This window comes from Leptonotus elevatus, chromosome 11, assembly GCF_054856555.1.
Source record: "Leptonotus elevatus isolate MCC_2025b chromosome 11, RoL_Lele_1.0, whole genome shotgun sequence".
NCBI lineage: Eukaryota > Metazoa > Chordata > Actinopteri > Syngnathiformes > Syngnathidae > Leptonotus > Leptonotus elevatus.
In genome coordinates, this window is record NC_141249.1 from 1681223 (window position 1) to 1693722 (window position 12500).

The 12500-nt window shown below is 45.3% G+C and overlaps 1 protein-coding gene and 1 pseudogene across 3 annotated transcripts in view; both read left to right on the forward strand.

Annotated features, from left to right (window-relative positions):
* The window catches only part of niban1a (niban apoptosis regulator 1a), a 51585-nt gene that overhangs the window by 21441 nt on the left and 17644 nt on the right, over positions 1–12500 (forward strand). For 2 of the 3 annotated variants that reach the window (XM_086088583.1, XM_086088581.1), the window contains exons 7-9: positions 5285–5389; positions 11209–11371; positions 11655–11842. In XM_086088583.1, the coding sequence (XP_085944709.1) occupies positions 5285–5389; positions 11209–11371; positions 11655–11842 (456 nt within the window). The remainder of the gene's footprint in view (positions 1–5284; positions 5390–11208; positions 11372–11654; positions 11843–12500) is intronic. The other variant, XM_086088582.1, reaches the window with a different exon arrangement.
* On the forward strand, positions 8318–9498 carry LOC147165152 (uncharacterized; annotated as a pseudogene).

Sequence of the window (12500 nt, forward strand, 5' to 3'; positions counted from 1 at the left end):
CCAATAGTCATGAGTACATTAACTGGGATAAGACATTTCCCACTTAACAAGGCACTTTTACCAAACGCAGTTAAATGGCAAGATTAGGCAGCTCACGCCGTACTTCCTGTTAGTGCTCTTATTTTGAAACCTATTCTCACCACTTTTGGTGCACTACTGAGCTGACTGACACTAACTTGAAGACAGCAGTGGCTTTTTTAGGATGCTTTCCCATCATGTTTTGCACTAGTGACCCTTGTCACTGTGTTATGCCTCTTTAATGTGTTATTTTTGTACAGACAAGGTTTAGTATAGTTACATTGTCATTGTTTCTATTCATTCGGATTAAAGTTTTGCCAATTTTGGTGTTAAATTATTGTGACTTGGTGACACTCTTAGTAACAACTGTGCTATATATAATATAATGGCCTATGGTAGAGGCTTTAGTGAGTTTTATGACAATGCAAAAGTCAGATCTTGATATACCGTTATAACCGTTAATGGGCTGTAATAGGTAATTGGAGCCTGGCTAAATAGTTAATTGGCAGAAAATTCTGCTGTACTTGCTAATTTTGAAATGAACCTGTGGCCCACTGGGAATTGTCCTGCCCCTCCAGATAGCCCAGTCCTGGCCTGTGTGTGTGTTAGTACTGTCGAGGGATTAACATTTTCAATTAATCACACAATGTTCCGTTATTAATCACGATTAATCATATTTTTCTACTTCTGCTTCTACCTTCTTCTTCAAAGCTTCTTATAGGTATTTGAATAAAATCTTGGAATTAATGTCAAATCATTAAATAGAAAGTACATTTAGAATCAAAGACTGTACTAATAGCTTTCTTTGATTCTTGAATAGACTACTTTGCCTGCAAAATACAACTGTTAAAATGATCAACATGGACTCAGCTTTACAGGCCATCTTTTTTTTTTCTCATAAAAACAATATTCAGAACTTCTCGCTTTCAGGTTTAGTTGTGCCCACAAGCAGCACACTTCAGAATGGTTTAATGGTGAGGCCCGTGGAGGGAACTTGAGCTGGGTATTTTGCTCTGAGATGATACTCCAAAGATGTACAACTAATATATGAACACACATGGATTATAGGGTAGTTTAACTTTCTAATTTACTTGCTTGATGCTTGTTGGAGAACTCTACAATAGGCATTGTGGAGTTATCCACTTTTGTTGTTGTTGTGATTGCCACCTCAGGCCTTAAGCCTGACTGCAGCCTCTGTGTAAAGCTCGTGCATGGCGCCACTCTACCCCTCCGCCCCCTAAGAAACTGGCGTGTTCGAGGCGGACATACAAGCTGATAGGTGTAGTCTTTGATAAAAAGTCAGGACTCTATACTCTTACTCTATACTTTTTAACATCAACAGTTTAAACTCCCCAATGCACCTTTAAATTATTTTGCACACTTTGCAGAGCCGACGTCGAATAGCATATTATTTGTATTCCTTTGGCGTATCATCTCAGAGCAAAATACCTTGCTCAAGTTGCCTCCAAACCAATATTGCTACAGTGTGGTCAAGTCAAGTTTATTTCCATCCATTCATCATCACTGCTTATCCGACGTCGGGTCGCGGGGGCAGCAGCTTTAGCAGAGAAGCCCAGACTTCCCTCTCCCCAGCCCCTTCAACCAGTTCCTCCGACACGATCTCGAGGCATTCCCAGGACAGCCGAGAGACATAGTCTCTCCAGCGTGTCCTGGGTCGTCCCCGGGGCCTCCCGCCGGTGGGACATGCCCGGAACACCTCTCCAGGGAGGCGTCCAGGAGACATCCGAACTAGATGTCCGAGCCACCTCAACTGGTTCCTCTCAACGCAGAGGAATAGCGGCTCGACACTGAGTCCCTCCCAGATGACCGAGCTTCTCACCCTATCTCTAAAGGAGAGCCCGGACACCCTGCGGAGGAAACGCATTTTGGTCGCTTGTATCCAGGATCTTGTTCTTTCGGTGACAACCCACAGCTCGTGACCATAGGTCACCATGTTGTGAGACGTGTCAACCACGACAGACCTACAAGATCCAGAACCTTTAGGAATTCCGGGCGGATCTCATCCACCCTCGGGGCCTTGCCACCGAGGAGCTTTCCTACCACCTCATTGACTTTGACCCCAGAGATAGGGAGCCCACCTCAGAATCCCCTGACCCTGCTTCCTCAAAGGAAGACGTGGTCTTCGAAGCATTCTCCCCATTGATTCAGGACGTCCCGAGGTCAGCAGCACCCCATCTCCACTATACACAGTTGTAATGGTACACTGCTTTCTTCTCCTGAGACGCCGGATGGTGGACCAGAATTTCTTCGAAGCCATCCGGAACATGTTTTCCATGGCCTTACCGAACTCCTCCCATGTCCGAGTTTTTGCCTCAGCGACCACCAAAGCTGCATTCCGCTTGTCCAGCCGGTACCTGTCAGCTGCCTCGAGGAACCAACCATCTTACGGCCACAGCTCCGATCAGCCGCCTCAACAATGCAGGCGTGGAACATGGTCCACTCGGACTCAATGTCCCCCGCCTCCCCCAAGACAAGTTCTGCCGGATGTGGGTGTTGAAACTCTTTCTGACAGGGGATCCCGCCAGACGTTCCCAGCAGACCCTCACAATACATTTGGGTCTGCCAGGTCGGACCAGCATCTTAGCCCGCCATCAGAGCCAACACACTACCAAGTGGTGATCAGTTGACAGCTCCGCCCCTCTCTTCTCCCGAGTGTCCAACACAAGCGGCCAAAAATCAGATGACACGACTACAAAGTCGATCATCGAGCTGCGGCCTAGGGTGTCCTCGTGCAAAGTGCACATATAGACAACCTTGTGTTTGAACATGGTGTTCGTTATGGACAGTCCGTGGCGAGCACAGAAGTCCAATAACAAAACACCGCTCAGGTTCTGGTCAGGGGGGCCGTTCCTCCCAATCATGCCCCTCCAGGTCTCACTGTCATTGCCCACATGAGCGTAGAAGTCCCCCAGCAGAACGACGGCATCTGCAGAGAGAGCGCTCTCCAGCACACCCTCCAAGGACTCCAGAAAGGGTGGGTACTTTGAGCTGCTTTTCGGTGCATAAGCACAAACAACATTCAGGACCCGTCCCCCCACCCGAAGGCAGAGGGAGGCTACCCTCTTGTCCACTGGGGTAAACCCCAGCGTACAGGCGCCTAGCCGCGGGGCAATAAGTATGCCCACACCTGCTCTGTGCCTCTCACCGTGGGAAACTCCAGAGTCCAGCCCCTCTTGAGAGGATTGGTACCAGAACCCAAACTGTGTGTGGAGGCGAGTCTGACAATATCGCGTTGGAACACACCAGCTCGGGCTCCTTCCCTGCCAGAGAGGTGACATTCCATGTCCCCAGTGCTAGCTTCAGTAGCCGGGGGTCGGACCGCCAAGGTCCCCTCTTTTGGCTGCAGCCAAGCTCACTGCGCACCCGACCCCTCCCACAGGTGGTGAGCCCATGGGAAGGGGGAGCCACATTGCCTTTTTGGGCTGTGCCCGGCCAGGCCCCATGGATATAGGCCCGGCCACTAGACACTCGCCTTCGAGCCCCACCTCCAGGCCTGGTTCCAGAGGGGGTGCCCGGTGACCCGCGTCCGGGCAAGGGAAACCGCGATCCAGAATTAGCGTTCATTATAGGGGTCTTTTTGAGCCATGCTTTGTCTGGTCTCTCACCTAGGACCTGTTTGCCATGGGTGACCCTTCCAGGGGCATGAAACCCCAGACAACATAGCTCCTAGGCTCATTGGGACACGCAAACCCCTCCACCCTGACAAGGTGATGACTCAGGGAGGGGAGTTTATTTATTTAGAGTTATTTTTTACAACTCTTTAAAGAATTTTAATTCATCTCGAGTTAACGCTTTAATTTTGACAGCAGTAGTATATATACGTAAATACATATACAGTATATACGCACAAACAGACAGACAGCATTTGAACATCTATAATGGGGTATATTACAGTTAATTAGGGCTGCTCGATTATGTAAACAAATAATCACAATTATGTTGGCAATAATTTAAATCACAATTATTCAAACGATTATTTTTTGGTACAATACATGAAAATGTTGACACATTTAAAAATATTAACACCAAAAACAAATAAGTAGAAACACTATAATTATGTAAGTTCCTTTTAGACCAAACATAATTTATAATGATATATTCAGTATTTATAATAATATATATTATTTATTTATGTTGGCAAAAACTTGAAGTTGGGGTGCTACAGCATGTGCACCGTGCAGTAGGACGATCATTTATTTTTTTGGTACAAAACAATAAAATATTTAAACATAAATAATATGAAGACAAATACAATTCTTTGAAATACTATAATTATGCAAGTTACAATGAAACAAAATGTATTAAATTATTTTAAAATTTTAAAAAGGTGCAAATGTATACATTTTAACAACTCAAAAATTTATATTGATGGAAGTAAATCACATAAAGTTATGTTATTTGCAGTATTAATGATTGCATGACACATTGATTACACATGTATTTTGCTAAGATTGTTTTATTCATATGTTAACCACACGGTGTTTTCATCAAACATTTTTAGAAGACATTTAATCATTAATTTTCAGTACAAGTACTAATCAAGTTTATTTACAGATGAGCAATGGTCAGGCTGACCAGTAAAATCGGTCAGCTGTAGTCACACTTTAAGTTTGTTTAAGATAATACACATGTACACGGACCAGTACAATCGGTCAGTGGATTTTACTATTTGCAATATGATCATTACAAGGTAATTGTGAACTTTGTTAATGATACGATGTTTACCAGCGAGAAATCATGAGAGGCAGACTTGGGTGTAAAAGGGAGGAAAACAAACTCCCTTTTTGGTACAAAGTAGATTAGGAGTTAATGTTTAGACTGGCTGTTTTTGAACTATTGTATAAATAAGGAGGGCCGCTAGAAAAGCCCCGCCGATTCTTTGGGATTGTTCACACAATCCTTTTCTTGCGCAGACAGTTAAAAAAGACAGCCCTCAATTGAGAACTTGTACTCTGACTGAATTCTGGAGATAAAAGCAGATCAACTTTGACAGTCCTTGTGTCCAGTCATTTTTATCCTCTTTGGGTCTTAAACGAACACGCACCTCTGGTGAGGGAACGAGTACTATTGGAATGCTAAAAAGATAACTTTTGAACATAAGAGCAAATAAATGCCAACATTTAAACAATATTAAGAATCTTTTTTATACGATTACGCTGATTTTGTAATTGTAATAATTGAAATTGTAATTGAATTTCGATTAATTGCACAGCCCTAGAGTTAATGCTAGTTTGCTTTATGTCAGGTGCTGGCCAACCTAGTCATGGAACATTTGCTGCCATCTCTGCAAAAAGAAATGCTTCCTTACCTGAAAGCTAAGAAGACAGGGAAGAAAAGACTTTGGTTTGAGGTGAGTCACAAGTCCCCAACTAGAGGTGTAATGAAAACCATCTGAGTCAGTTTTCATTTAAACGATCAAAGTACATTGGTACACAAACTAATGAATTGTTCTCAAAAAAGCTGATGACCTGATAAAAAAAGTTCTGTATCAGCATAAATGGGGGTTCTCAGAAAGCATGGTCTAAGAGTGTGGCACATAAGCCTAAACTGAACCTGTTCAAAACCAATTAACAATGATACATGCTTTACACCGAACCTTCCTGCAGTGTGCTATGAATAAATAATGGTAATTCACTGAGCTCTGTGTTCTTAAGAAATTGTTGAATATTGTGTTGTGGTATACAACATTATTTCATGTTTGACTGGTTGGTACATGGACACCAAACACTTCAAGTACCAAATTCGTTTTATACTTAAACAGCTTCACTGCTTTCATACAAAGATATTCAGTTGAAAAAAAAACTGGTACAAATGATCAGTTATACATAGAACATTACCTCTGAATGTTGAACAATGGTTGTCATACGCAGTGAATACATTCAAGATTCACGTGGCTACTACAATTAATTAGCTGTTTGCTTCACAAAATACTAAATGCTGGCAGTTGAATTGTACGCCTTTAAATCAGACTCATGTACAAGAATACACAAAAAAATTGTGCATGCAATAGGGTCATCATGATAAGATACTATCGCAATATCAACCTCATGATACGATAATTATCACAATTTTGTGGGGATGTTGGCGCGATATTTAAATATAAAAAAGTTCACAACACTGTATAACTTAACTTCTGAGTTTTATACTAAATCCTATTTGCTCAGCGGAACAAAGTATCATGGTCTATGTAGTTCACAATTGCCGCGTTTCCACCGCAACTTGTGGCGGTTGCCGTTTTTTTTCAGCTTTTTTTTTAATGTACTTGGCCTGGATGGATGGTTCGAGTGAGAGGAGACGTCGTCTAGATGAAGAATTTGAAAAGGCTAACAGTAGAGTGGAACGAAAATAGGCAAATAATTATTAAGAGAATTGTTTTGGTGGAAGAGACTTAAGCCGAGAATGCATCATCGTCGCGCACGAAGGTCAGATAATTTTTTATACTAAATAATTTTTAGCCAATCAGCACGAAAGCCCGATCGGGAGTACCTACCCTCGAGTAGGACCTCCGCTCGCCCTGTAAGTTCCTGTAAATGTGGCCCGGTTGGGAAGGCTCCTGCAGTGGAGACACGCACATACGGGACTAGCCCTGTAAATTTACCCCGAAGTTCCTGCGGTGGAGACGCGGCTAATGCTGTGTTCGGTTGAAGGGGGTGAAAAGGATTTTTGACTGAGATCTGCTGCTTTTATTAATATTGTAACATGATGACGACAATATAAATTTTAATATTACGATATCACAGTCATAGTTACATATTTAGTGTGCAACTGTAAAAATGTTTACATTTTATAAATAGTCAAACCTGCAGAGATGGGAAGTAACGAAGTACAAATACTTCATTACTGTACTTGAGTAGTTTTTTCCCGTACTTTGTAATTCCGTCTTCCGTTCCGTCTTCAATTCCGCTTATCCGGGGTCGGGTCACGGGGGCAGCAGCTTTAGCAGGGAAGCCCAGACTTCCCTCTCCCCAGCCATTTCAGCCAGCTCCTCCGACGGGATCCCAAGGCGTTCCCAAGCCAGTCGTGAGACGTAGTCTCTCCAGCGTGTCCTAGGTCGTCCCCGGGGCCTCCCGCCTGTAGGACATGCCCGGAACACCTCCCCAGGAAGGCGCCCAGGAGGCATCCGAACCAGATGCCCGAGCCACCTCAACTGGTTCCTCTCAACGTGGAGGAGTAGCGGCTCGACGCTGAATCCCTCCCGGATGACCGAGCTTCTCACCCTATCTCTAATGGAGAGCCCGGAGGAAACTCATTTCGGCCGCTTGTATCCGGGATCTTGTTCTTTCGGTCACGACCCACAGCTCGTGACCACAGGTGAGGGCAGGAACGTAGATCGACCGGTAAATCGAGAGTTTTGCCTTTCGGCTCAGCTCCTTCTTCACCACAACGGACCGATACAGCGTCCGCACCACTGCAGACGCTGCACCGATCCGTCTGTCGATCTCCCGCTCTAACCTACCCTCACTCGTGAACAAGACCCCAAGAAACTTGAACTCCTCCACTTGGGGCAGGATCTCATCCCCGACCCGGAGAGGGCACTCCACCCTTTTCCGACTGAGGACCATGGTCTCGGATTTGGAGGTGCTGATCCTCATCCCAACCGCTTCACACTCTGCTGCGAACCGCTCCAGCGATCTCTCGCTGGAGATCACGGCTTGAAGAAGCCAACAGCACCACATCATCTGCAAAAAGCAGAGATGCAATGTTGAGGCCACCAAACTGGACCCGCTCAACACTCCGACTGCGCCTAGAAATTCTGTCCATAAAAGTTATGAACAGAATCGGTGAGGGCAAAGGGCAACCTTGGCGGAGTCCAACCCTCACAGGAAACGAATTTGACTTACTGCCGGCAATGCGGACCAAACTCTGACATCGGTCGTACAGGGACCGAATAGCCCGTATCAGGGGGCCCGGTACCCCATACTCCCGAAGCACCCGCCACAGGACTCCCCGAGGGACACGGTCAAACGCCTTCTCCAAGTCCACAAAGCACATGTGGACTGGTTGGGCGAACTCCCACGCACCCCCAAGGATCCTGCTGAGGGTGTAGAGCTGGTCCACTGTTCCACGGCCGGGACGAAAACCACACTGCTCCTCCTGAATCCGAGATTCAACTTCCCGACGGACCCTCCTCTCCAGCACCCCCGAATATACCTTACCTGGGAGGCTGAGGAGTGTGATCCCTCTAAAGTTGGAACACACCCTCCGGTCCCCCTTCTTAAAAAGGGGAACCACCACCCCGGTCTGCCAATCCAGAGGCACTGTCCCTGATGTCCACGCGATGTTGTAGAGACGTGTCAACCACTACAGCCCCACAACATCCAGATCCTTTAGGAACTCCGGGCGAACCTCATCCACCCCCGAGGCCCTGCCACCGAGAAGCTTTCCAACCACTTCAGTGACTTCGACTTCAGAGTCCCCAGACCCTGCTTCCTCAAAGGAAGGCGTGTCGGTGGAATTGAGGAGGTCTTCGAAGTATTCTCCCCACCGATTCACGACGTCCCGAGTTGAGGTCAACAGCACCCCATCTCCACTATACACAGTGTTAATGGCGCACTGCTTTCCTCTCCTGAGACGCCGGATGCTGGACCAGAATTTCCTCGAAGCCGTCCGGAAGTCGTTCTCCATGGCCTCACCGAACTCCTCCCATGTCCGAGTTTTTGCCTCAGCGACCACCGAAGCCACATTCCGCTTGGCCAGCCGGTACCTGTCAGCAGCCTCCGGAGTCCCACAGGCCAAAAAGGCCCAATAGGACTCCTTCTTCAGCTTGACGGCATCCCTTACCGCTGGTGTCCACCAGCGGGTTCGAGGATTGCCACCCCGACAGGCACCAACCACCTTACGGCCATAGCTACGATCGGCCGCTTCAACAATGGAAGCGCGGAACATGGTCCACTCGGACTCAACGTCCCCCGCCTCCCCCGGGACAATGGAGAAGCTCTGCCGGAGGTGGGCGTTGAAACTCTTTCTGACAGGGGATTCTGCCAGACGTTCCCAGCAGACCCTCACAATACGCCATCGGAGCCAACACACCACCAGGTGTATATCAGTTGACAGCTCCGCCCCTCTCGAGTGGAAGAGGGTCCAGCCCCTCTCGAGAGGATTTATACCAGGACCCAAGCCGTGTGTGGAGGTGAGTCCGACTATATCTAGTCGGAACTTCTCAGCCTCGCACATCAGCTCGGGCTCCTTCCCTGTCAGAGAGGTGACATTCCATGTCCCCAGAAATAGCTTCAGTAGCCGAGGGTCGGACCGCCAAGGCCCCCGTCTTTGGCTGCCACCCAACTCACTGCGCACCTGACCCCTTTGGCCCCTTCCACCGGTGGTGAGCCTATGGGAAGGGGGACCCACGTTGCCTTTTCGGGCTGTGCCCGGCCGGGCTCCATGGGTGTAGGCCCGACCACCAGACGCTCGCCTTCGAGCCCCACCTCCAGGCCTAGCTCCAGAGGGGGGCCCCGGTGACCCGCGTCCGGGCAAGGGAAACGAAAATCCAAAGTTCGTGTTCATCATTGGGGTCATTTGAGCCATGCTTTGTCTGGTCCCTCACCTAGGACCTGTTTGCCATGGGTGGCCCTTCCAGGGGCATGAAACCCCAGACAACATAGCTCCCAGGCTCATTGGGACACGCAAACCCCTCCGATAAGGTGATGACTCACGGAGGGGACTTTGTAATTCACTATTTATTTTTTAGGATACTTTTTACTTTTATCCGTTACATTTTAAAAACAGTATCTGTACTTTTTGCTCGATAAAGTTTCAAAACAGAGGATCGTTACTCGTTACTTTTGTTTTACGTGCCTGACAAACGATTAAAAAGAGAAGCGCAAAGCTGCTGTCAATGTTCCTGGCTCGGCCAATCATATGAGGCGTCCCCGACGCCCCCGCTTGTTGATAGGCTCTATCTCAACCTATGAGATGACGTGATGGAGCGTGTCAAAGTTAAAACAAGATTGAAACTCCACTCAGAAGGAGATAGCGAGTCGGCTGGCTGGCTACCCAGTCCGCCCAACCATGGCCTTACCTGCGGGAAATGTTCACCTTGGTCGGCTCGAAGAACGATTAATGGCGAATGCATTGTGTCCAGTGTAAAGCTTAAGTCCTTGAGCTAGCCGCGTGCAAGAATTCCCGGTTCAATCTGAAACTATTTATCGAGCTAAGGTACAGTAAAGCTAAATAATCATTACCCTTTCGTTAGCTTGGCCCTGGTTAATGCACTGATTTGAATATATGATTGATCTGAATATATAACTGGATAGCTGATGCCCGAGCAGACTACTGTATAAACGATCCGGTACATGTACATATTAGACATATACAGCTCGTAGGCAGTTAGTATAGGGACGGGGGTGGGCAGTTTGTGGGCGGGTGGTCACTATTAACCCACATTGCATTTTTGGTTGATGCAGTGGAAACTTAATTAATTTCCATTGCATGTTTAAACCAAGGGCACCATCTAGAGGAGTAAAAAAAAAATGTTGCAAGGGCTTCATGAGGCGATTTAGTCAGTTTTAAGGGTTTGGTCAGGATGATCTTTTAAATTGAATTGTCTTCAAATTATGACACGAGGGGGAAACATCTGGTAAAAATACTTTTTACTTTTACTTGTGAAGTAAATTTTAGAGCCTGTACTTTTTTACTTTTACTTGAGTAATTATTTGAATGAGTACTTTTACTTTTACCAGTCATTTTTTATGCAAGTAATTGTACTTTTACAGAATGTCAGTACTTTTCCCATCTCTGCAAACCTGGTGATTGATTTTAAAAGGGAAAAAAATTGACTCGCATTGGGTCACCATTCACAGTCCTCAGCGGACCAAATTTTCTGAGAACCACTCAAATCCTTGATGTTACTGATGCTTTATTATTTGTTTGAATTCAATTAACTCAAATAGTTTGGACTTTGGAGAGCTTTTACATGTTTATACATGGTAATAAACATGACAAAAGCTGCAAATACTTTTCTAGTCTTTGATGAATCTCTTTCAAGGAAATGCCACAGAGTAATGACAAGTTAATTCATATTGTAAAATGATTGTCTACTTTCAACAAGAAGACTTATTTCGTCATAACCCCAAAATTAAATCTTACCTGGGGCCACAATGTGGTCAGGGGTGGCTTTAATCAAACACAATGAAAACTGATGTTGTGCAAATTACAACTACTTGAATGCAGACTGTGGAGGCAGCATACATTCTTGTCCAAGAACATCTATTAGGAGGACTTTCTGCATTGAAGGAACAATGTCGAAAATCATTGCGGCAACAAGAAGTGCTCATCCACTCAGACATGGACCAGATTCTCAACTGCAGGCAACAATTGGAGGAAAAAGTCAGAGGTGAATGGCTTGTTCTTACTCATTCTTGGCTCTCTTTATTCAGAAGGGGACAGATGCTACTGTTACAGAGATACAGTATTTTGTTGTGATAAATGTAGACAAGAACAAGTGCCTCAGATAGTATGCCCTCAGGGTGGACAATAGTAGGCTAGCTTTTAGACAACCAATGCATTAGTCCAGCCACAGAAGATAATCACTCTGGATGAAAGTTCTTTGTGCATAAAATGCTTATAAATTTTCCTTCCAAGTTGCAGGAAATAATAAAAAAAAATTTGTCCTCCAGCTATAGTGGCAATGTCGGCAGAGAAGGTATGTGCTACGAGCATTCAGCCACATCTTGGCTCTGTACTTGAGGAGCTTATGCAGCCAATCAGCTCTGGTTTTCTGGAGGGACGTCAACTTAGTGAAAGCTTGATGGACTCAGTGTGCTACGACTTTCAAAAGGGCATGGACAATCAGCAATTTAAACAGGTTTGGTACACATTGCTGGTACACATTTGTGAATTAAGGTGATGTAATAGAGTAATTGCTTTTATGTGGCAAATATAAGTCCACTATCAGGACAAATGTTAGTGCAAGTGTAAGGTTACTGTTACATGTCACAAATAATCGCAAGACTGATCCACCCACTTTTGCTTTCACGCTTTCACACACACAACAAATACATTTCAGGGGTTTAAACTTGTGATAGCTTGATTCAACATATGTATCTACACAGTAAATTCTGTAGAGTAAATTTGATTCTTTTTAGAGTGGGACCAAATAGACTCATTTATATTTACACATGAAAGAGAGTAAAATTAAGAATTGAAAAAAAAAGTCACTCAAGGGTTGCGGAACGATTCACGACCTTCAGTTTGGGAGATTGCTGATCTATTCCCTGAGCCACGCAGCTCCTGCTGTGTGCTAGTATATCGCTCGTGTTAGCTGGAATCTTCGTAACTCTAAGACCAAAAAGACCCCCCAAACTACTGGTACTTATGATTATTTCTTTTCTTTTTTTACTGTTAATTTTTTTGTTGTTGTTTTTTTTACAGGTGCAAATCACGACTTTTTCATATACAAATTTATACTTTTTTCTACAGGTACAATTTTTTTTACAACTAGTTTTTTTTTTTTACAGGTACAA